Source organism: Zea mays, chromosome 10 (assembly GCF_902167145.1).
Source record: "Zea mays cultivar B73 chromosome 10, Zm-B73-REFERENCE-NAM-5.0, whole genome shotgun sequence".
Lineage (NCBI taxonomy): Eukaryota > Viridiplantae > Streptophyta > Magnoliopsida > Poales > Poaceae > Zea > Zea mays.
This window is the reverse complement of record NC_050105.1, coordinates 139,941,291-139,966,907: the sequence shown is the minus strand read 5'-3', so window position 1 is coordinate 139,966,907 and position 25,617 is coordinate 139,941,291. Positions and strand designations below refer to the sequence as shown.

General features: G+C 52.3%; 1 protein-coding gene across 12 annotated transcripts in view; it reads right to left on the bottom strand.

Annotated features, from left to right (window-relative positions):
- LOC103641966 (uncharacterized) overlaps positions 1-24,693 on the bottom strand; it is a 30,060-nt gene extending 5,367 nt beyond the window's left edge. For 2 of the 12 annotated variants that reach the window (XR_004853391.1, XR_004853392.1), the window contains exons 1-11: positions 24,195-24,630; positions 23,240-23,923; positions 21,525-21,728; positions 21,008-21,322; positions 20,722-20,840; positions 19,484-20,548; positions 18,814-18,955; positions 18,561-18,720; positions 18,246-18,459; positions 17,913-17,992; positions 16,543-16,642 (exon numbers count right to left, since the gene is read on the bottom strand). Coding sequence is in view for 4 of the 12 variants with exons in the window: in XM_020545675.2 (XP_020401264.1) it covers positions 16,329-16,390; positions 16,543-16,642; positions 17,913-17,992; positions 18,296-18,459; positions 18,561-18,720; positions 18,814-18,955; positions 19,484-20,548; positions 20,722-20,840; positions 21,008-21,322; positions 21,525-21,728; positions 23,240-23,923; positions 24,195-24,362 (3,263 nt within the window). In the remaining 8 variants the exon portion in view is untranslated. Of the gene's footprint in view, positions 1-16,328; positions 16,391-16,542; positions 16,643-17,912; positions 17,993-18,245; positions 18,460-18,560; positions 18,721-18,813; positions 18,956-19,483; positions 20,549-20,721; positions 20,841-21,007; positions 21,323-21,524; positions 21,729-22,813; positions 23,001-23,239; positions 23,924-24,194 lie in introns of those variants that run through there. The other 10 variants (XR_004853388.1, XR_004853389.1, XR_002265587.2 and 7 more) reach the window with 9 other exon arrangements.
- Positions 24,694-25,617: the final 924 nt, after the last annotated feature.

The window sequence follows — 25,617 nt, the reverse complement described above, 5'->3', positions numbered from 1 at the left end:
TGACGATGGCGCCGGCTTCATCCCTCTTCAGTTTGAACACCCACTTAAGGGTGATCGCGCGATGACCATGAGGGAGATCAGCGAGCTCCCAAGTGCGGTTCGTCTCAACCGCGTCCATCTCCGACTGCATCGCGGCACGCCAAGCCGCATGTTGCTCGGCCTCCGCGAAAGACCGAGGCTCACCATCGTCGCATGCAAGATGCAACTCTCCTGCCAGAATGCGAGATGCAGGGCCTGGCACCGACGGGTCGATGAGAAGGCCCTCCACCCTTCGATACCGCAACGGCTCGCCGTCGTAGCACGCGTCGACGCGCTCCTCGTCGCGGGACAGAGGGGTCACGAGCTCCACTGGGTCGTGCTCGACACGAGCTGGTGTCGGAGAGGACGTTCCCGGAGAGGGTACCGTCGGTGCTGGAGTACGTGGTGGCGAAGAGCTCGTTGTAGCAGGAGCTGGAGAGTGTGGCGCTGGAGTCGGTGGAGACTTGGGGGTTGGGGTAGACCTGCTCGGAGAAGAGTTGCCTACTCCCCCAGCTCCCTCAAAGTGGACGTACTCGATGGTGAAGTCGTACGTCGGAGTCGTGCCGTCGTCCACCGCCTTGTCCCACGCCCATCCTCGCCCTTCGTCGAACACTACGTCGCGCGCCGTGCGCACACGCTGTGTTCTTGGGTCAAGGATGCGGTAGGCCTTCGAGCCCTCCGCGTAGCCAATGAACACCCCCGGGGTGCTCCTATCGTCGAGCTTGCTGATGTGGCCAAGCTCCTTGGTGAACGCGAGGCAGCCGAAGACCCGTAGGTGAGAGACCGCCGGCTTGCGCCCATGCCAAGCCTCGTACGGTGTCATCCCGTTGAGAGCCTTGGTGGGCGAGCGGTTGAGGATGTAAACCGCTGTCACCACCGCCTCTCCCCAGAAGACAGCTGGCATTCCTCTCTGCTTGAGGAGAGCCCGAGCCATCCCCACAACCGTCTGGTTGCGCCGCTCGACGACGCCGTTCTGCTGCGGGCTGTACGGCGCGGAGTAGTGACGCTGAACGCCCTCATCCGCGCAGTACGATGCGAACTCAGCCGCCGTGAATTCGCCGCCGTTGTCGGTGCGCAGCACGCGCAGCTTGCGGCCGCACTCCGCCTCCGCAGCGACCTGCACACGCCTGATGGCGTTTGCAGCCTCTCCCTTGCTGCCAAGGATCATCACCCACATGTAGCGGGAGAGATCGTCGACGAGCAGCAAGAAGTAGCGTCGTCCTCCTGGTGTGGCTGGTGTCACCGGGCCACACAAGTCCCCATGCACGAGCTCGAGCCTCTCCTTGGCTCGGAAGCTCGACTGCTGGGGAAAGGGGAGTCGTCTCTGCTTTGTCAACACGCAGACATCGCAGAATTGCTCCACATGGTCAAGGCACGGCAGGCCTCGTACCATCTCCTTGGCGCTGAGCCGCTTCAGGGCTTCGAAGTTAAGGTGCCCGAAGCGCTCGTGCCACTGCCATGCCCCGTCGTCTCGACGAGCAGCAAGGCAGCAAGGTTGTGCCACCTTCACATTGAGGATGTAAAGCCGATTTGCACTCCTGCGTACCTTGGCAAGAAGGCGACGAGAGGGATCCCAGATCCTCATGACTCCGTGCTCGACCTCCACGCGCGAACCGTTCTCATCCAGCTGTCCCAAGCTGATGATAGAGTTCCTCAACGCGGGGATGTAGTAGACTCCGGTGAGCAGCCTGTGCTCACCAGACGCGGCGGTGAAGACGACTGAGCCGGCGCCCTTGATCTCTACGTCGGAGGCGTCCCCAAACTTGACGGAGCCTCGGACGCTAGAGTCAAGCTCGGTGAAGAACTCCCGTCGGCCGGTCATGTGATGAGTGGCGCCGGTGTCGAGGCACCATCCTTCGATCATGTCCTTGTTGGAGCCGTCGCCGAGGAAAGCGCGTGCTTTCGACTCATCAAGGTGGAGGAGTGCCGCTGCGGCCGGTGCCGCTGGAGATGGCTAGATGCTTGCATGTGCCAGGAGCAGGGCCTCCTCCTCCGCCTCCGCCTGTGCGACGTTGGCCTGGCCACGTCGTGGCTGCCGACAATCCCTGGCCCAGTGGCCAAGCTTGCCGCAGTTGTGGCAGCCGTCGTCTCGTGCCGGCTTCTTGTTGCCGACGGCGCCGCCTTGGGCACCTCCACGTGCACCACCCTCAGCATGTCCTCGCGCCCCGGCCTGGGCGCCTCCACGCGCCTTGCGTGGCTTGCCGCGTTTGCGGCCTCGTGTCGAGGAGGACTCCCCCTGCTTCTTGTCACCCTGGCAGGCCTCCCACTGCTCCCGAGTGAGATGTAGCTTCCCGCCGATAGTGATAGGCCCAGAGAGAGCCTGTGGTTCGTCGCCGTCGACCACCTTGAGGCGACCAATCGCCTCTTCGATCGTCATCGTGGAGAGGTCTAGCAGAGACTCGATCGAGCGAGCAATCTGCCTGTACTTCTCGGGGATGCAACGGAAGAGCTTCTCAACAGCTCTCTCCTCATCGTAGGTGTCGTCGCCGAACTGCACCATCTTCTGCAACAGAGTGTTGAGGCGGAGAGCAAAGTCATCAACATCCTCACCTGGCTTGAAGGCCAGGTTCTCCCACTCCTTGCGAAGTGCCTGCAGTGTGGTCTTGCGGGCACGATCGCTGCCGATGCGGGTCGCAGCGATGGCGTCCCAGGCCTCCTTGGCAGTCCGCTTCTGGGAAAGCGAAAACTGCATCTCGGGCGGGACTGCAGCAATGAGAGCATCCAGCGCCCGCCGATCCTCGTGGTAGTCGACGTCGTCGTAACGAACTGCTTCCCACATGTGGCGAACCTGGAGCCGTACCCTCATCACCGCGGCCCACTCGACGTAGTTGGTCTTGGTGAGGGTAGGCCACCCACCGCCGGGACCGATGTCCCTGACAATGGCTTGGGCCATGCGACGACCATGGTACCGATCCGGGGAGGGAGAACCGCGCCGCCTGTAGAGGCCGCGATCTCCGTCGACTCGGTCGCCGCCGCCGGGAGCACCGCCGGCGCGTCTACGCCCGTCTGGGCTGCCGCCGCGTGCGCCCCCGCCTGGAGCGCCGTCAGCGTGTCGGCGCCTATCCGGGCTGCCGCCACGCGCACCCCCATGGGGATGCGCGGCTGCCCACTGTGCCGCCTGCTCTCGCGCTGCTTCCCTCGCCAGCCTGAGCTCGTCGTCGGTGTTGTCGTCGACAGAAGCAGAGCTGCCAGCTCTACTGCCGCGCAGAACCTCGAGCTCTGTTGCCGCCGCACGTGCAGCATCCGCCGCCTCCGCTGCTTCTACTTCCGCTCTCGCCGCTGCCAGTTCCGCCGCCGCCAACCGTGCTGCCCTCGCCGCTGTCGCTGCAGCCGCTGCTGCTGCTCGCTCGCGTTCTTGTGCCGCGGCGACCTCGGCCTCCTGCTGGCGCCGCGCACTCGAAGTGGCCGAGCGTAGGGACATGGTGGGCTAGTGAGGGGTCGCTGCGTGTGGAAGAGGCTGTCTCAGACGAAAGGCTGCTCGTCTGAGCAGGGGAGGAAGGAACAGTTGGAGCTCTTGCTACCGACTGAGTGTGGGGAGAGGCACGGGAAGGAGATGAGCACGAGATGTTTAGGCTGCAGGATAGTTTGGCTTTGATACCAATTGTAAGTAGAGGGACTCTAACTCTCATCAGAGGATGACACTATGAGTTGGGGCAATTTTCTGTTTATTTCTTCAAACACTACACAATGCCATACCCTTAGAGGGGTTGGGGACACATATTTATAGCCCTAGGGGCTGCACTACACTACACACTACACACCGCAACACACAGATGCTGTCCTCTAGATACTAAAGTGCTAAAGTGTGCAGTCAAAAACTGCAACTCCCAGCTACTGCTAACGTGCAGTCAAGAACTGCAACTGCCAGCTACTGCTACTGTCCTGCTGCTGCAGCAGTCAAAAGGTGACTGACTGTCTCCAACTGCACTCAACTGCACTGCTGCTGTGCTGCAGCAGTCAAAAGATGTTGTTGTGCTGCAGTCCTGTACTGCTGTGCTGCTGTCCTGTTCACCACAAAACAGAGACCACATGACTTATTCTATCACGCCCGACCCAGGGGCTCGGACTCGGCCTCGGCCATGGAAGACAGACTCGACCTCGGCTTCGGAGGAGCCTCCACGTCGCCCAACCTAGGGCGCAGGCCAGCCACGTCAACAGGAAGCGCCATCATCACCCTACCCCGGGCTGACTCGGGCCGCAGAGAACAAGACCGGTGTCCCATCTGGCTATCTCCACCAGATAGGCAATAATGGCGCCCCGCATGCCCTGTGACGACGGCGGCTCTCAGCTCTCTTACGGAAGCAGGAGGGCGTCAGCAAGGACACAACCGCTCCGACAGCTGTCCCTCCGCCAGGCTCCGCTGCTCCTCCGACGGCCACGACATCACACTAGTTGGGTTCCAAGATCTCTCCGGCTGCCACATTGGCATGTACTCAGGGCACTAGCTCTCCCTCGCTAGACACGTAGCACTCTGCTACACCCCCATTGTACACCTGGATCCTCTCCTTGCGTCTATAAAAGGAAGGACCAGGGCCCTCTTAGAGAGGGTTGGTCGCGCGGGACGAGGACGGGACAGGCGCTCTCTTGGGGCCGCTCGCTTCCCTCACCCGCGTGGACGCTTGTAACCCCCTACTGCAAGCGCACCCGACCTGGCCGCGGGATTCCCACCTCTCTCGCGCCGGTCTCCGGCCGCCTCACTCCTTTCCCCCCTTCGCGCTCGCCCACGCGCTCGACCCATCTGGGCTGGGGCACTCACTCGTCGGCCTGAGGGACCCCCCGGTCTCGAAACGCCGACAGTTGGCACGCCAGGTAGGGGCCTGCTGCGTGTTGACGAACAGCTTCCCGTCAAGCTCCAGATGGGCAGTCTCCAACAACCTCTCCAACCCGGGACGGTGCTCCGTTTCGGGAGTCTTGAGTTCATGTCCCTCGACAGCAGCTACGACATGATACTCCTTCCACCGCCGCGCGACAACGACAATGGCGGCCGACAGCCCGCCCGCCGGCGGTGGAATCGACGACGTCTTCCCCGCGTGGCGGAAGAACAACATTCGAGCTCGCCTCGTCCTCTCCCCCGCCAACGGAGGAGGAGGCGAGGCAAACCAAGGCCAAGCAGGAGGCCGCGCCTCGTCGGCTGTCGAGCGAGTCGACGTCCCTAGCACCCCAACGGGGGGCGCGTTGGGCGTCGACCTCACGTTTGAGACGAAGGCGAGCGCCGTCTCCCCGCGACACGCCAATCCCGAGCAAGTGGACGACGCCAGCGCGCTTGCGAAAAGCTTGCAGGACGTCGCCCTCGTACCGGAGGCGACGATGCAGTCAGTCCTCGACGTGACTTCATCGCCGCTCGACGACCAAAAGGTACCGACCGATTCCCATCCTACGTCATTTGTACTCAGCCTCAACCCGCCTAGCAATCTCGCTTTGGCGGGCGCCCTTGTAGAGGCGAGTACAAACCCTCTGGGGTTTCGCTTGCGATCGCCTTGGGACCGGCTGACGGACGTCTCGACCTACGGGCCCTCTGGGTCCAAGGAAGATGACGACCCCAACATCTGTTGGGATTTCTCTGGATTTGGCAACCCCAGTGTCATGCGGAACTTCATGACCGCATGTGACTACTGCCTCTCCGACTGTTCCGACGGTAGCCGCAGCCTCGACGACGAGGACTGCGGCCCAAGCCGCGAATGTTTCCACGTCGATCTAGGGGGTCCCTCCGAAGGCAACCATCTCGGCATGCTGGAGGACGGTGCTCCCTCTGGGCCGGTGCCTCGCACTGACATCCCGCGGGAGCTAGCTGTGGTCCCCGTTCCGGCGGGGGGTTACGACCCACAGCTTGAGCAAGTCCGCGGGGCGCAGGCCAGGATCGACGAGGGAGCAGGAGCGCTTGAGCCGATCCGCCGGGACGTCGGGCAGGCATGGGCGGGCCAACCCCCGGCCGGAGAAATACGTCACCTGCCCCAGGGTCTCCAGCACCGCGTCGCCGATGTCGTCAGGGTCAGGCCACCACCTGCATCCAGTGGGGTCGGTCAGAACCTGGCCACAGCAGCGATGCTTCTCCGCGCGATGCCAGAGCCATCCACCACCGAGGGTCGGCGAATCTAGGGAGAACTCAAAAATCTCCTGGAAGGCGCCGCGGTCCGACGGGCCGAGAGCACTGCCTCCCGAAGGCAAGGATACCCCTCGGAACCTCATGCCGCGACCTCCCGATTCATGCGGGAAGCCTCGGTCTACACTGGGCGCACGCGCAACACCGCGCCTGCGGCCCCGGGCCACCTCGACAACGAGCGCCATCACCGCGACCGTCGAGCCCACCTCAACGAGAGGGTGCGCCGAGGCTATCACCCCAGGCGTGGGGGACGCTACGACAGCGGGGAGGATCGGAGTCCCTCGCCCGAACCACCCGGTCCGCAGGCCTTCAGCCGGGCCATCCGGCGGGCACCGTTCCCGACCCGGTTCCGACCCCCGACTACTATCACAAAGTACTCGGGGGAAACGAGGCCGGAATTGTGGCTCGCGGACTACCGCCTGGCCTGCCAACTGGGTGGAACAGACGACGACAACCTCATCATCCGCAACCTCCCCCTGTTCCTCTCCGACACCGCTCGCGCCTGGTTGGAGCACCTGCCTCCGGGGCAGATCTCCAACTGGGATGACCTGGTCCAAGTCTTCGCCGGAAATTTCCAGGGCACGTATGTGCGCCCTGGGAATTCCTGGGACCTCCGAAGCTGCCGACAGCAGCCGGGAGAGTCTCTTCGGGACTATATCCGGCGATTCTCGAAGCAGCGCACCGAGCTGCCCAACATCACCGACTCAGATGTCATCGGCGCGTTCCTTGCCGGCACCACCTGCCGCGACCTGGTGAGCAAGTTGGGTCGCAAGACCCCCACCAGGGCGAGCGAGCTGATGGACATCGCCACCAAGTTCGCCTCTGGCCAGGAGGCGGTCGAGGCTATCTTCCGAAAGGACAAGCAGCCCCAGGGCCGCCCGTCGGAAGATGCTCCCGAGGCGTCTACTCCGTGCGGCGCCAAGAAAAAAGGCAAGAAGAAGTCGCAAGCGAAACGCGACGCCGCCGACGCGGACCTTGTCGCCACCGCCGAGTACAAGAATCCTCGGAAGCCCCCCGAAGGTGCCAACCTCTTTGACAAGATGCTCAAGGAGCCGTGCCCCTATCATCAGGGGCCCGTCAAGCACACCCTTGAGGAGTGCGTCATGCTTCGGCGCCACTTCCACAGGGCCGGGCCACCCGCGGAGGGTGGCAGGGCCCGCGACGACGACAAGAAGGAAGATCACCAAGCAGGAGAGTTCCCCGAGGTCCGCGACTGCTTCATGATCTACGACTCCGATCTTGGCGGTGGAAATCATGGGCGAGACCATCTCGTTCGCGCCTCGGAAGGCCATCAAGTCCCAGGTCTTGGCGGACTTCGTAGCCGAATGGGTCGACACCCAGCTACCGACGGCTCCGATCCAACCGGAGCTCTGGACCATGTTTTTCGACGGGTCGTTGATGAAGACGGGAGCCGGCGCGGGCCTACTCTTCGTCTCACCCCTCGGGAAACACCTACGCTATGTGCTACGCCTCCATTTCCCGGCATCCAACAATGTGGCTGAGTACGAAGCTCTGATCAACGGATTGCGAATCGCCATCGAGCTAGGGGTCCGACGCCTCGACGCTCGCGGCGACTCGCAGCTCGTCATCGACCAAGTCATGAAGAACTCCCACTGCCGCGACTCGAAGATGGAGGCCTACTGCGATGAGGTTCGGCGCCTGGAAGACAAGTTCTACGGGCTCGAGTTTAACCACATCGCTCGGCGCTACGAGACTGCGGACGAGCTGGCAAAAATAGCCTCGGGGCGAACAACGGTTCCCCCGGACGTCTTCTCCCAGGATCTGCATCAGCCCTCCGTCAAGATCGACGACCCTCCCGAGCCCGAGGCGCCCTCGGTCCAGCCCGAGGTACCCTCGGCACGGCCCGAGGCACCCTCAGCTCAACCCGAGGTACCCTCGGTCCCCGAGGGCGAGGCATTGCGCATCGAGGAGGAGCGAAGCGGGGCCACGCCTGATCGAAATTGGCAGACCCCGTACCTGCAATATCTCCGCCAAGGAGAGCTACCCCTCGACCGAGCCGAGGCTCGGCGGATAGCGCGACGCACCAAGTCGTTCGTCCTGCTGGGCGATGAGAAGGAGCTCTACCACCGCAGTCCCTCGGGCATCCTCCAGCGATGCATCTCCATCGCCGAAGGTCAGGAACTCCTGCAAGAGATACACTCGGGGGCTTGCGGCCATCACGCAGCGCCTCGAGCCCTCGTCGGGAATGCTTTCCGGCAAGGCTTCTACTGGCCAACGGCGGTGGCTGACGCCACTAGAGTTGTCCGCACCTGCGAAGGGTGTCAATTCTATGCGAAGCAGACCTGAAAGGGAAATAGGCTTTAAACCTTTTCCTAAATGATTTTGGTGGTTGAATGTCCAACACAAACAATTGGACTAATTAGTTTGCTCTAGATTACATGTTCTACAGGTGCCAAAGATTCAACTCAAAACCAATAAAAAGAACAAGACAAGGTTCAAAAGAAAGGAGCAAAGAGAAACCGAAGTGCTCCCTGGTATGGCGCACCGGACTGTCCGGTGTGCCACCGGACAGTGTCCGGTGCACCACCGGACCGTGTCCGGTGCACCAGGGAGGATTGCCTTCAAACTCTTCACCTTCGGGTTTCTCAGGCGCAGCCCACTATAATTCACCGGACTGTCCGGTGCACCACCGGACAGTGTCCGGTGCTCCAGAGTGAAGCGGCTCTGAACTGGCCAGCTTCGGGAAAGTGGGAGGTCGCTCCGCTAAAATTCACCGGACTGTCCGGTGTACACCGGACTGTCCGGTGTGCCAGCGGAGCAACGGTCATCTGCGCGCAACGGTCGACTCTGCAAAGTGTACAGTTGAATTCAGAGTGTCAGAGCAGAAGTCAGAGGGGCACCGGACTGTCCGGTGCTGCACCGGACTGTCCGGTGCCACATGAGGACAAAGCCTCCAACGGTCGACCAGCTCCAATCTCAACGGATAGGATGACGTGGCTGGCGCACCGGACATGTCCGGTGTGCACCGGACTGTCCGGTGCGCCCATCGCCAGCAGCTTCTCCAACGGCTACAAAATTGGATGGTGGCTATAAATACCACCCCAACCGGCCACTTCAAAAAGTGGGAGCCCAAGCAACATTCCAAGTCATCTAGTTGACATACTCAAGCCCTCCCAACCACATATATTCATTGATCCATCCTATACACAAGATTTAGACCACTACAACCAACACAAGTGCCACAAAAGAGAGAGCAAGCAAAAGAGAGCTACTCATTTGAGTTTAGCACTAGTGCCTTGTGAGATTCATCGAGAGATAGTGTGTGCTTCATCTTTGTGATCATTTGCGCGTGGAGTTTTGACTCCCATTGAACTTCCTCTAAAGTTTTGGAGGCTTGTAAAAGCTAGCAAGAGACACCAAAGATTGTGGTGGTCCTTGTGGGATCGAGAGTGATCCTTGAGAAGAAGAAGAGCTCACCGATCCTTGTGTGATCGGGGGAGAGAGGGAAAGGGTTGAAAAAGACCCGTCCTTGAGTGGACTCCTCAACGGGGACTAGGCCTTCGAGGGCCGAACCTCGGTAAAACAAATCACCCGTGTTCATTGTGTTTCTTGCTTGTGATTTGTTTGCTTTCCCTTCTCTAAGTTTTCTTGCGCCATTCTCCGCTAACATCTTTTGGTGTTGCTTCAAGTTTAATTCTCATTTGGTGGAGCAACCCTTCGCAAGAAAGAACTTTACTTATTTGCTCTTCTCATCTAAGCCTTCTTGCCTTACTATCCATATATCTAGTAGTTGTATTGTTTGTCAATTCCGCATTATTTCATAGCAACTTTGGTTACAAGCAAAGGACTTAGTTCTTATACTCCGATAATCATATTTCTTGTTCTAACCACTAATCAAAGGATCTAGTTGGGGATAAAGTTTTAATCTACAGGCTTCGCCTATTCACCCCCCCTCTAGGCGACTTTCAAGACCCACCTGCCCGCTCAGGCTCTGCAGACGATACCCATCACCTGGCCCTTCGCTGTGTGGGGTCTGGACCTCGTCGGCCCTTTGCAGAAGGCGCCCGGGGGCTACACGCACCTGCTGGTCGCCATCGACAAATTCTCCAAGTGGGTCGAGGTCCGACCTCTGAACAGCATCAGGTCCGAGCAGGCGGTGACGTTCTTCACCAACATCATCCATCGCTTCGGGGTCCCGAACTCCATCATCACCGACAACGGCACCCAGTTCACCGGCAGAAAATTCTTGGACTTCTGCGAGGATCACCACATCCGGGTGGACTGGGCCGCCGTAGCTCATCCCATGTCGAATGGGCAAGTAGAGTGTGCCAACGGCATGATTCTACAAGGGCTCAAGCCTCGGATTTACAACGACCTCAACAAGTTCGGCAAGCGATGGATGAAGGAACTCCCCTCGGTGGTCTGGAGCCTGAGGACGACGCCAAGCCGGGCCACGGGTTTCACGCCGTTCTTCCTGGTCTACGGGGCCGAGGCCGTCTTGCCCACTGACCTGGAATACGGCTCCCCGAGAACGAGGGCCTACGACGATCAAAGCAACCAAGCTAGCCGAGAAGACTCGCTGGACCAGCTGGAAGAGGCTCGGGACAAGGCCTTACTACACTCGGCACGGTATCAGCAGTCCCTGCGGCGCTACCACGCCCGAGGGGTCCGACCCCGAGACCTCCAGGTGGGCGACCTGGTGCTTCGGCTGCGGCAAGACGCCCGAGGGAGGCACAAGCTCACGCCCCCCTGGGAGGGGCCATTCGTCATCGCCAAAGTTCTGAAGCCCGGAACGTACAAGCTGGCCAACAGTCAAGGCGAGGTCTACGGCAACGCTTGGAACATCCAACAGCTACGTCGCTTCTACCCTTAAGATGTTTTCAAGTCGTTCATATACCTCTCACCCACGCAAAGTTTAGTTATCAAGGAAGGGTCGGCCTCGCCTCGGCAAAGCCCGACCCTCCCTCGAGGGCTAAAAGGGGGGGAACCCCCTCTGCGTCGAAATTTTCCTCGAAAAAGGGTCTCTTCTGCCAGAATATCTTTCGTGCTTTTTGACTACTTCGAAAAGTGGATCCTGAAAACGACGGAGTACACGTAAGCAGCCAAGGCTGACCGAGCCGAGGGACTCCTACGCCTCCGGGATACGGATACCTCACTCATCACCTTCTGCGATAAGTAACTCGCGTTCGGATAAAGTGATTCCGCGGACCGAACAAGTCTTCATGTTCGGAAGTTCTTCTGCCGAAGCAATCCTTCGAGCCTTCTCGACTGAGTCGGTGGCAGGGCCTCATGGACGGGTGAAAGTACGCGTAAGCGGCAAGGCCGACTGAGCCGAGGGACTCCCACGCCTCCGGGATACGGATACCTCACTCATCACCTTCCGCGAGAAGCAACTCCCACTCACACAAACATCCCTGTTACCGACAAAAAAGTCCAGATACTCGAAACAAGAGGAAAGGAGACGCAGCTTTACAACACAGCGAGGGCGTGTATTCTGGCCTCGGCGGCTGCAGAAGGCACACGCTACAAGACACTCTGACCCTGCAGGCTCGGGTCTTGACGCTGGAAGGGGGCAGCAACACCCTCGGCATCGACGACACCTTCGGCGAGGCCCGACCTAGCCTCGGACGGCGACGCGGTCCGAGGATCTCCGCTCCGAAGGACGACGTCATCACCACGCCCGGGCAATCGCTGCCAGGGACTTCTCCGGGAATCCGGCCCGAGCAGGCGGCTCGGCCGGTTGCCCCTGGGGCCTCGGCCGACCATCTCCCAAGGGCGCCAGCCCGACCTGAGGCCTCGGCTGATCAACTCCGACGTCGGTCCCGTCAACGGACAACCCGGCTAGGCTCCGGCCAACCAGGTTTCATTCTCGAGCCGACTCTGCCTCTGTTCATACTGATATCGCTACCCCTGGCCTCGGCTCGTCGAAGAGCGGCCGAGGGGTCCCTTTAACTAAGCTAGAGGAGCCTCGGACAGCAAGGCCGACCGAGCCGAGGGACTCCTACGCCTCCGGGATACGGATACCTCACTCGTCACCTTGACACGGGGCGACTCATGCTTGGTGAAGCGGTTCAGATAATCAACAGACGAGTCTTAGCGCTCAAAAATGAGGAAAAAACACGGCTCCGTGCCGAAATTACATACATGTTCAGGCCCCGAAAGCCGAAATGAACAAAAAACACCGGCATTCGAAGTGCCGTCACAAACGGAACTCCGGTTCCCCCCTCCGCAGGTACGAACAGCCCCACTCGATAGGGGTGGGCCTGCGGAGCTACGGAAGACCGGCGAACGGCGCGCCGTCACCCGCCGGGTCACCCGGCGGGTGTAGACCGGCTCCGAGCAGAAGTCAAACCGCCGCGCGTGGTGCACGCAACCGCCCAGCGGTTACAAGTGACCCTCCACTTTTGCCCAGACCAACGGGCAAAAGAGGCGGGCAGCCATGCAGGCGGCATGCAACCGCGCCAAGTGGACGCGCTTCTCCGACTCGCGACACGCCAGCATGGAGGCCCAGGCCCACGCGGCGCGCAACCGGCGCGCTGGATGCTGCATGCAAGCAACTGCACCGCCACTTGCGCCATCACCGCGCCTCCTCGATTGCGGAACCAATACCGCGACTCGAGGCGACCCAGCGCGCGACCCAGCGGCGCCAGCCTGACGCGGCGGTCAACGCGGCCAAAAGTGGGCCGGCAGTAATGACGGTGGCAGGCGCGCGGGAGCAGCGGTCACGTCGTCAGCCAAGCTCACGTCCCATCCGGTGGCAGCAAGAGAACCCCCTCTCACGGCGTGAAGACAACGCGCCCGTGATCCGTTCCTCGAACGGCTCGCGCACGCGCAACGGCCGCCCCGCCAACTACTCGCCCCGTCGCATTAACTCCGCGGCTGGACAGGCGGCGCTTCTGGCAGGAGCAGCGGGCGACGCTTCGCCTTCACCGAAACTACCGCGCCAAAAAAGGTACGCCGCGTCGTTCGGTTTCGTATCCTTTTCCCTTTTTCCTCTTTCTCTATCTCTTGCGACAGGGACCGGGGAAAGGGGATACTCCGAAAGGGATCCTTCCCCGTGAAGGAACCAGGCTCCGAGCCTCCTTACTGATCAGGGGTTCGAAGGCTGGCCCCCCGAAGGGTTCAACAGCCGCCTCAGATCGCGTGGGCCCTACACCCACTACTGGTCAGAGGTTCGAAGGCCGGCCCCCCGAAGGGTTCCACGGCCGCCTCAGGCTACTCAGGCTCCGCGCCCATTACTGATCAGGGGTTCGAAGGCTGGCCCCCGAAGGGTTCACAGCCGCCTCAGACGCCGAGCGAGGGATGACCAGGGGTACGTTCGATACATAACCAAGGCTCGGGCTGCGCTCCCGAGGTACCCTAGGACATTTCCGAGACCAGCGGGAGCGATCTTGCAACGGAATCCCATCGGAGGGAGGCATCGAGCCCTCGGACCCCGTCGCCAGGGGACCGGGTCCGGCAGATCACCCGCAGGTACTTTTGGGCGTGCCTCTGGGCCCCTAGCCGACCCCTAACGAACGGGGCACGGACGTCCACTCCGATTACCCGCTTGCAGCTCACCGGAGACACCATGTTCGGCGCCCAACGAGGGTAACATGGCGCTCTCCCCCCCCTCCTCCTTGCGGAAAGGCGACGTAGGGGCGTATGTAAAAAAGCCGAGTCTGTCCCTGATCGCCCTCTTGCCCTGTGCAGAGGCTCGGGGGCTGCTCTCGCAAACCCGGCTCCGGCCAAACCGTTGACAGCGTCAACATACCAGCCCGAGAACTTGGGCCCCGACCGTACACCCGGGCTACGGCCAGCTCGCATGAGGGAACAACCAGACCAGCCGAAGCATTACGCAAGGCATTAAGACCTCGAAGGAGTGAAACCACTCCTCCGAGGCCTCGGGGGCTACACCCGGCGGGTGCGCTCGCGCGCACCCATCGGAACAAAATGCAACCGAGAAAGGTTGGTCCCCTTGCAAAAAAGTGCGACGAAAGCCTCCAAGCGAGTGCAAACACTCCCTTCGAGGCTCGGGGGCTACTGTCGGGGACCATAATTAGGGGTACCCTCAAGACTCCTAATTCTCAGCTGGTAACCCCCATCAGCATAAAGCTGCAAAGGCCTGATGGGTGCGATTAAGTCAGGGATCAGTCTATTCGAGCGACTCGATCACGCCTCGCCCGAGCCTAGCCTCGGACAAGGGCAGCCGACCCCGGAGGATTTCCGTCTCGCCCGAGGCCCCCCTCCAACGGCGGACACATCTTTGGCTCGCCCGAGGCCCTGCCTTCGCTAAGAAGCAACCCTGACTAAATCGCCGCACCGACCGACCAAATCGCAGGAGCATTTAACGCAAAGGTGGCCTGGCACCTTTATCCTGACGCGCGCCCTCCGGCAGAGCCGAAGTGACCGCCGTCACTTCGCCGCTCCACTGACCGGTCTGACAGAAGGACAGCGCCACCTGCGCCACTCCGACTGCAGCGCCACTTGACAGAGTGATGCTGACAGGAAGCCAGGCCCTGCCAAAGGCACCATAGGAAGCTCCGCCCGACCCAGGGCTCGGACTCGGGCTCAGCCCCGGAAGACGGCGAACTCCGCTCCGCCCGACCCAGGGCTCGGACTCGGGCTCAGCCCCGGAAGATGGCGAACTCCGCTCCGCCCGACCCAGGGCTCGGACTCGGGCTCAGCCCCGGAAGACGGCGAACTCCGCTCCGCCCGACCCAGGGCTCGGACTCGGGCTAAGACCCGGAAGACGACGAACTCCGCTCCGCCCGACCCAGGGCTCGGACTCGGGCTAAGACCCGGAAGACGACGAACTCCGCTTCGCCCGACCCCAGGGCTCGGGCTCGGGCTCAGCCCCAGAAGACGACGAACTCCGCTTCGCCCGACCCCAGGGCTCGGACACCGCCCCGGCCTCTGCCGACGACCTCCGCCTCGCCCGGCCCAGGGGCTCGGACTCGGCCTCGGCCATGGAAGACAGACTCGACCTCGGCTTCGGAGGAGCCTCCACGTCGCCCAACCTAGGGCGCAGGCCAGCCACGTCAACAGGAAGCGTCATCATCACCCTACCCCGGGCTGACTCGAGCCGCAGAGAACAAGACCGGTGTCCCATCTGGCTGTCTCCACCAGATAGGCAATAATGGCGCCCCGCATGCCCTGTGACGACGGCGGCTCTCAGCTCTCTTACGGAAGCAGGAGGGCGTCAGCAAGGACACAACCGCTCCGACAGTTGTCCCTCCGCCAGGCTCCGTCGCTCCTCCGACGGCCACGACATCACACTAGTTGGGTTCCAAGATCTCTCCGGCTGCCACATTGGCATGTACTCAGGGCACTAGCTCTCCCTCGCTAGACACGTAGCACTCTGCTACACCCCCATTGTACACCTGGATCCTCTCCTTGCGTCTATAAAAGGAAGGACCAGGGCCCTCTTAGAGAGGGTTGGCCGCGCGGAACGAGGACGGGACAGGCGCTCTCTTGGGGCCGCTCGCTTCCCTCACCCGCGTGGACGCTTGTAACCCCCTACTGCAAGCGCACCCGACCTGGGCGCGGGACGAACACGAAGGCCGCGGGATTCCCACCTCTCTCGCGCCGGTCTCCGGCCGCCTCACTCCTTTCCCCCCTTCGCGCTCGCCCACGCGCTCGACCCATCTGGGCTGGGGCACGCGGCACTCACTCGTCGGCCTGAGGGACCCCCCGGTCTCGAAACGCCGACACCAGGACAGAACTCTGGTCACAAATTATAGTTGCATATTTATAAGACCAAGTAGAGGTGCAGTCTTGTGAAAATCTTCTTAGACAAATCTACTTTGTTTCTACATACTCAAATCTAATTACTAATGGAGATAACCACATCAAATCTAAATAGAACGATACGCATAGATTAAAAAAACAAGAAAATGAGATAGAGAAAATAAGCTTGTTTTGACAAGTTAAACACAATCTTTGAGTTTGGACTCTGGATACTCAACTAAGTACTAATGTTTCCCATGTCATCTATAAATCTATTTATTACTCTATAAGTATGTTCATACTCCATATCCTCACGTAACCAACTGCAAAAATGTCAAGTCAAAACTTTAACAGTCAGGTAATTTTATTATTATTATTTATATTATGCTGACAGCAATGAATTACACCACCGAAGAGATGAAGCATAAATAAATGCCAATTTTGAACATTGCTTTGTTCCCCTTCATTTGAACAAATGGTATACTTAAGCGCATGCCAGTATTAAAAATTACAAAATAGTTTTTTTGAAGGTCTCACTCACATGTCAAGTGCATCAGTAATATAACACATATGCACATACTCCAAATCCAGTATATCCCTGACCTAAACAATATAAATAAAATTAATAGCCATAGTTCAATTAGTAAGTGATAAGTTTATTTAATGAACAATAAAATTAATAAAAGAAGCCTAACAAAACATACTAATTCCTCTCAGAGTGAAGTTTTACAGGAATGGTGATTTAAATACTATACCTGATTTTTAAGGGAATGTTGAAAACGGCGCCACGAAATATCAGATAAATGGCAGTGGAGATACTGCTGTAGTGTTGATAGAAAGTGATGAAGTTTATGCCTAAATAAAGCCATAGAATAAAAAGAAATACAGTTAATGCCAGAAACCAAAGTAAAGCCACATGACTGTTCATTATAGGTAAAAAATGTTATTCATGGGCACCGTACAGAAATTAGAAATGAGCCAACAGGGTGGGCAAGATTCATTATGCTTTGTTGACTTGCTGAAATTAGTTTAAACAATTGCAAATCAAATATTTATAACTACTACATATGCAACTAGATGGATAATTGCCTAATTGGATATGAAATTTATATCTACTTTACTATAATCTGAGCATGCCTATGTATATGTGTATTGCGTTGCATATTCAAAAGAATTCCAGAAGCGATCAGATTCAACAATATATCAAAGAATTAAGGAAAAATGATTTCATTCTTAACAGAGTGTTTACAAGTCGTCCGACTAATCGCGATTAATCGCGATTAGTCGGGCTGATCGCCTGGAAGAGGGCGATTAGGAGGACGACGCGATTAGGGTTTCTAGTCGTCCTAGTCGTCCGACTAGTCGTCGACCTGGGCGATTAGTCGTCTGGTCGAACACTTCCTGGTCGTTTTTGGTCGTTGCAGTTTTGGTACTGGGCTTCACTCTGGTTTTTGGCCCATCTATAGTAGCCCGCCCCTCCAAAAACCCTCCCAGCCACCAGGACCCCTCCCAGCCGCCAGAAACCCGCCAGAACCCTTCCCAGCCGCCAGAAACCCTACTCCTCTCCTCTGTCCTCTCTGGTTTCTGCCGACGTCTCTGCTCCAGCCTCCAAGTGCTCCAGCCAGCAGGTAATGCAGTTTGGATGCTCTAGCGCGATTTGTTTGGATGCTGATCTGCTCTAGGTAGCAGCCAGCAGGTTCCTGCTGTACTTTTTACTGAATTACTGCAAGTAATTATGCCAATATTACTTTCAGTTTGGACTTTGGACTTTGGATGGATTCTGTTTTACACTTTTACTGAATTACTGCTAGTCTGCTACTAATTATGCCTATATTATTGCAGAAATACAGTGTTTATATAGTTAATATATAGTTATATACATATACATATGTCCTTAAATCTAACAGACGACTAACGGACGACCAGAGGTCGACCAGGACCGATTAGGTCGACTAATTGTCGTCCTAATCGCGATTAGTCGCCTGGTCGCCCCTCTCACTCGACCAGCTGGTCGCCCGACTTGTAAACATTGCTTAACACTTCAGTGATAGCATAAAGCTGATAAGAGGAATATAAGGTTGGTGATCGGATGCCATAGTTTTAGAAAGATTTACGATGTGAGTACCTCACTTTCATTACAACATTCAATTTCTTCAACACGTCAGATCCTCTATGGCTGGAGCGACTGATGAACTGTGTCAACTCCTGTAATAATGTAGCAAGAGGGTCATATATTCACATATATAGCAAAGAACTACGCATTACCAAGATCTATTATGAGAACTAGAGCAAATTTAGCTCAGGATAAGAAAAACTGCTTGCTGTAGCTACTTGATAAAAAAATACCTCAGGATCAGTCAACAGCAGTACTTTACATGAACAATGGGTACTAACAAAATTGGTTCAGTACAGACGAAATAATAACAGAAGTTAAAGTTCCCATAGCATGTATATGTACCTCTAAATGAACGAAATGTTGTGGCTGCAACATCAATGGAGAAAAGATACCTTTAGAAATCTCCATACTTCAGTCAGTGAAAACACTGCAAACCTGACTTGAAGAAGATAACAGAATATTTCAGCATATATTTTAAGTGTGTCTTCTGTAATAACAATATTCACTGGCCATTCAGCTTTATAACCCAACAAGATATCATCCAGCAAATCAAGATCTGGCAATAAAGAATCAGGCAGTTAACAATCTGAGAAATAGAACTTTAGCAGAGAAGCTGCAGATATAGTAGGCAGAGACAATCCCAGATGAAATTATTACCACATGCAGATGCATCAAAAGAATCAACAGGTGGCTCCCTGATGTATATAAATAACCTTTCCTTATAAGGATCAGAATCACATGAAGATCTCTGCAAAGCAAAGTCCATAAGCCCTTGAATCTCCGATCTTTTCTGCTCAGATTTAACAAATGACCATTTCTGCATGGGGGAAGTTCAAATTTGAGAGGACTTGTACAGATTAACAAAAACACATGATCTATGGCTAAAATACTGCAATTAGATAAGCATTACCTTATTATAAATTAGAGCAATAAAGGAATCTGCCCAGTCAGCTATTTCCATGAAATGGTACCGCCGCAGGGCTAGCAGATGTGCACAAAGATCAAAACCTTCCTCAAGCAACTTCATTGTGAAGCTGCTAACATATTTATACCTTTTAAAGTTAAGGAACAAAGCATAAAATTTGAAGAAAACTTCGATGAATTTTGAGTGGTTAATGTTTAGAATAAAAAACTATAGTATCATTTATCAAGAACTTGATATATAAAGTTCTCACTAACAGAAGCAATCGGTCAATGGTAAAACAAAAGGAATATAGACTAGTTACCTAATAAATGAGGACTGGGCCAAATTGAAACAAAGAGCAATTAATGATAATAAATCAAAATTTTGTGTTCAAGAAAATTGAGAACCTAATGTTCTGCATTGCTCTTTAAAGTGCACACACTAACCAAACTTGAAACTATCCACGCTACAAATGCCTGAAGAAAAGAACTGAAGAAAAAAAAATCAGGACTTCTGAAATACTACTGTATAACAAATACAAATACTGATGCCAAAACTCCAAGCCAGTAGGACTTTTCAGATATAGTAGAATGACTGAGAGGATGAACATAACAATTGGTAATGAAAACACCTAAAGCTATAAATGATTTATTGATTAGGAAAGCTAAAAGGATACTGAAGCAAAACTTCTTCCATGATGCACTTGTTGATAACTATATCAAGGGGCATATCAAACTGTGAACTAAAGTCCACAGCTGGTTTTTCTTTTGATTTATCATTATATAGTAACGATCTCTCCCAGAATGCCCCACCATAAACATTTTTCTGAAGACTGTCTCTTGTTGACATCTCTCCTGAGGAAGTAAGGGATGCCTGACTTCTTGTCTGAGCTTGAAGAAGCTTGGGAGAACAATCAAGCCGTTCACAAGGATGAGTACTGGGCTGTATAATTGTTGCTCCATTTACAAACTCAACAAGGCAGGATGTGCTCCTTGCACAATATACTTCACATGGATCCATGACTGACTCAAAATCAAAGCTGGCAAGTGATTGGTTCTTGCTTTTCTGTTGCACATCACTCTCCGTGCAGTAACAAGCTGCATTCTTCAGTATGGGGTTCAGACTGAGATTGTAAGGAATACTGGTATACCATGGCTGATTTATATTACCAAACTTCTCATAGTTTTTGCCGTTTGATAGTTTAGTAGGCCCTGATTCAGAATGTAATGCATTAACTGCATTACCATGTGATACTTTCTCTACTGACCTTTTATGATCAGTATATAAGAACTCAACTGAATTCATGTCTTCAGATGAACAACTGGTTCTCTTCATAAACCTGTCAAATGGCGAAAACTGACTATACTGATAATCCAGTTCTAAACCATCAAGCACCGCAGTATGTTCAGCATTCTGTGAGTGCACAGGAACATGTTTGCAACTTAGGCTGTCATCTTTCTCGCACTCATCAATAGGGACTGCCCAATTTATTCCATGGTAAACTGAACTGGATTGGGAAGAAAGAAGCTTCATGGTTACCAAGGGACATTTTGCTTCACCTGTGCTTGTACAGTATAATGAGAACATAGAACTGGAAATTTTTTCACAAGCTGTAGAACTCTTAACTTCTGTGTCATCCATAGAGGTATAAGAAGAGCATTCTGAAGATTCCAAGGGATCCTCTTTATCTGAAGAATCTTCGGAACTAAAAGAGATGTCATTATCTTTTTCATCTGCAGACCTAACATAAGGAAAAACTCAGACTACATGTTTGAGAAAAGGAAAAATCCCTACCTCTCTCTCTCTCTCTCTGTGTGTGGTGGTGGGAGGGGGGGGGGGGGGGGGGGGTCATGCGAGATATGTGCGCTACAAATAAATCCACAAACAGATTAAAAAAGTGAAATGAGGATATACATATTGCAAGGTAGTGCAGCGTCGCTGTCCCCATTGAACAGTTCAGCATCTGAAACTGATGTGTCCAGAAGATTGGTCCTTTTATGTAGGATGTTTGATGCAGTATCAAAAGGAATCACCTGAAACGTAACCATTTGTCAGCATATTTGGAAACAGAAGGTTACGATGAATAGGTGACTTTGGGGAAAGCAAGTTTTCTTGCATAACAGATTGAGCAAGACTTCTGAGAAATAAAGTATTCTTGCTACTGTTAGAGCAAAAAACATAGTAGTAGATGTGACAAGACCTCCACATTAGAGAAAAAACGTTGGAGTTTCTCCATCATCAACTTGTACATAGCATCCCTTTTGCATGTTACTGCCTCCACGCTACTTTTTGAGAACGTAAATGAATTCATTGAAGACTCAATTGGTGTATTAAACCATGGGAGAACCCCCTCCATATTAATGATATTACAAGAGGGATAACCATCTCCTCCAGTAGCAGACAATTTGCACGACTTTAGAAGATTCATGAGCACTCGAAGCTGCTGCCCAGTACGCAAAACAGGATGGCATATCTCCTTTAGAAAACATGGAGCAGAAACATGATTTCTTCCCTGCTGACAACAGAGCATGGTAAAATGATCTCAGACATAATTCAAAACAGGTATAATAAATTAAAAACAATAATTATGGACTGGTTTACACAGAACAATTGGTAATATACTTCGGTTTCTGATGTAAAAATATTCTATTAACATAGGAAAAATAACATATAGCTTTTTAATATTTGAAGCTTCACCTAACAAAGTAACATTTTACCTTTAACGGGAAAAGGGTGAACTCATCTGTTATGTCAGAAGAGACTCCTTGAACACCCTTATTTTCAGTTTGTGTAATGAGAAATTCCTCATAAGGGTCATCAACAGAAGCTCGGTAAATCCATGACTTAATGAAGTTAAAGTATGGCTCACAGGAACGAATAAAAAGATACTTCAGAAGACCATAGTGAACTGGATCGGCATCCTAAAATTCAGGTGAAACAAAATGAGGAAAAAATCATTCAGAATCTTACATAGTATGTTATATGTACAAGATGAACAAGACATCACAATACGATCTTTGCGGCAAAGAAGGGGAAATTTGTGGCCATCAAGTACACACAAAAACACTCAATTTGGTGGAAACCAAGGTTATTAAAACGATAAAACGGTGAAACGCTCATGGGTGAAATTTTGACTTTTAAATTTTGTTTAAACGTAGTTTCAAACAACATAGGAAAAATACCAATATATCATAATTTTAGACAATAATATGAAGTTAAATGCCAAAACAGAGAGGTTAGTGGCTTACCAAAACTTCACCCATGAGCCGGATTGGACCCCAAAAGTAGCTAATGGTCTAAAACGCATGAAACCCTGAACCCTAAACAGTTTAGGACGCCAAAACACTAAAACGTGGTTTCAACCTCTAATTAGAGTTTTGACGTTTAAAAACGTAGTTTTAATAACACTGGTGGAAACCAACTACACAATTGCATATTCATAGGAAGGCATAATAACATTAGACACGCAACTATACAGAAGCCAACAAAAAGTATGATCTTAGGAAGGAGTGTCATACCCAAGGAAGGAGACGTATTATGCTAGCACTATCATATCTAGTTTATTATAATGACATAACAGATTGAGGAGCTATCTAGCAAGCATCCAATATCTTGCCTTGCTTATTATAAATGATTAGGGATGAAAGTGGTAATCCGAACTGCTAGAACAAATTTAATATTTTAAAATAGATATGTATGAAATTTGATGTTGATCTTTTCTTATGTTATCTAGCACATTAGTACAAATATGAATAAAATATTACATAAATTTTTTTATGTATTATTTGCTCCCTACAACACAAAAAGTTGAAAAAATTACCGAATTTATTTCCGAATCCATACCGAAGTTTATATCTATTATTTGAGAAAATATAGGATGAATTTGATGTTTACCTTTTATGAATCTTTACAAGCTGGATGTTAAAAACAAGAATACAAATTTGTATTATATATTCTATATCCTATTTATTCGCAATCAAAGAAAAACGACTAAAAAACTGATTACCGAATAAATATCGTTTCCGACCGTTTTCATCCCTATAAATGATGATGAAATAGATGGCTAGTTAGCTACTAATATATTTGCCAACCATCACAAGTTTGGGAGCACTTCAGTGTGATAAAAGTAGGCACAGATTCCCTTTGAAACTCCCTGCTCCACTTTGGGCATATATAATAAGAGCTTGAGCGCACTACAGAGTAATAAAAACTCAGGCCAATCAGATCTACCTGAGAAATATGTTACATTTTTAGAAAGTACACTCCATGGAAAGAGATATCGATTGACATGTGTAGATCTAAGAATATTATTACAAACATATGTGAATACAAGATATTAGCAAGTATATAACTGATACAGTAGCACAGAACTAGAAATTTCCTTGAGAAGTTAAATGGTTAGATAAATAAAGTGTTCAAGATGATGTCTTACACGAATATAGACATACAAATACGAAAGCAAATCAGTGCCCCGTGGGAAATTCTCAAACTCCACACTTGCTTCAGTATCCAAACCATCATGGCACAATGTAGCACCTGCAAACTTAGGGAAACAAATATTTCCAAGGGATTTAACATGCCTTCTTAACTCTTCAGTGTGTAGATAAACTTCCAGAAGAGTGACTTCTGCAGTGGAATTACAACTCATTCCATCTGAAGTCTTGGAAGGTATACCAGATTGGCCAACTGAACGCCTAAGCCTAATTGATGCTGGTAAAGTATTCAAGGAACAGAAATAGCCTTCGAGGACCTTACTAACTGCAGCTGCAAATGCTTGGTTTACTAGACTGTAAGGCCGATGCTGTTCAGTGTCTTTATCACCAGGATGTTCATGTTCATGAACTTCTCTACTTGCACAATTCATTTCTCGACTTTGGACAAGATAAAAGTGCACAAACTTGCAAAGGAAGAAGACCACAAGACCTGTAGAGCGTAAAGATTTGAGAATACTCCCCACAGATATGGTGCTCGAGGAACGTAACCACACATTTGTAACACGGTTAGAGGTTCTGTCAGCTGGATTTGAGGAGAACAGCACTGAAAGCTCCTCAATCTCATCTAACGATGATTTGACACCATACAGCGCATGCAAGGCCAGATGAATCAAAGCATCATCCTGCACAAAAATGATCGTCACACTTAATAGTGGCCTAATACGAAACATATTGATACTCTTATATGAAACTGTAATATAACTAATTTCCCCTCCTCAAATGGCACAAATACTGAGTTTCAGATAAGAAGTTAAGGATCCAAAAAGCTAAAATGTTCAATGCAGCATAGAATTTCCTGGAATAAAGTTCCCTAAGCTATCTGTTTACCCAAACTCTCGATGAACTGTCAAAATTACAACCAGTCAAAGTAGGTGAGAGGTAGATTTCACTCACAGTAACCGATGCGAGCTCGTAGATCGGCTGCAGGCGTCCTCCGAGGTCTGTAACGCGAGCGGCGCCACTCTCAGGGATGGCCGACTCCCAGGTTCCCGGAGGCGTCCAGGGCCCGTCCACGCGCAAGGTGGAGAGCAGCGTCGAGAGGCTGGAGGCGGCCGCCTCCATCCCGGGATGGCCGAGCTAGGGCTTATTGCCCTCCCGCGTGATCTGGAGCAGCACACATCCAACGTTCCGAGCGGCAGAATGAAGGATGGGAGGGCAGAAGGAGACGAAGATAGAAGTGCCGTGCACTGGTGGTGGTGTGCCAGGACACGACGCCGGCGAGGTGCGCCGGCGAGGGAGTGAACGGTTGGTGAAATGGTGAGAACTGGGAAATGGAATTTCGCGGGTTCGTTGTCCTTGGGGTCTGCAGTCTGCTTCGGCTCAGTTGATTGCGGCCCATATCGTTCCGAGGCCCGCGTCAATTTGGCCTACCAGATCTGTTTAGAACACACACAAAACCAGAAAAATACAGGAAATAGATCTATATATCTAAGATCAGAGCCAAAACTTAATCTAACTACTGATAATGGAGATTTTTTTCGGTTCTGCTCTTTTGCATTTATCAAACTGAATTATATACAACCTATATTTGTGTAACATATACTCATAACAATTTCACCTAATGATGAACGATACATTTACAATACATATTATGATGTGTGTTTTGTAAATTATACAATCCAGACTCATGAATCATGCTTTTACAAATTTGAACAACTCATATATATAGACATGGTATGTATAATATATTCAATGATGGTAATAAAGAGCTAAATTTCTGATGTCCGAAAATTGGATCTTTTTTAGATTCCAAATCGTATGCTTCACACTTTTGACGTTCGAATATCGAGTTTGCAAAAAAAAAAGAACATAGAACATGACATATTTGATTTTTAATGCTATTTTAGACATGCGTCTTTTTCTTTTCATTCACTTTGAGCTATTTTGGGAACCCCAATTTTTCATGGGATTTTTATTTTTTCAAGGGCTAGTTTGGGAACCTCAATTTCTCAATGAATTTCTATTTTTATATGGGAAAATGAACTAATTTCCCTTAGAGCTAGTTTGACTATTTTCCCTTGGGAAAATAGAAATACCTTGGAAAAATATAGTTCCCAAATAGCCATTAATTACAATTCATACTTTACTTTATCTTTGTTCTTCACGTCAACATTCTCCGGTTTTGATTAAGCAAATAAAAAATGCATCATCATGTATAATAACAAAGCGTCTTCATTAAATGTATCTTTGATAATGTATACATATGTACTTGTAGATGTTGTTATAGTTGTCTAAAAGATTAGTTAAAAGTAGAGAAATTTAGTTCAGGTCAGAACTAAAACGAAATATAATATGGAAAGTACATGTATTTAGACGC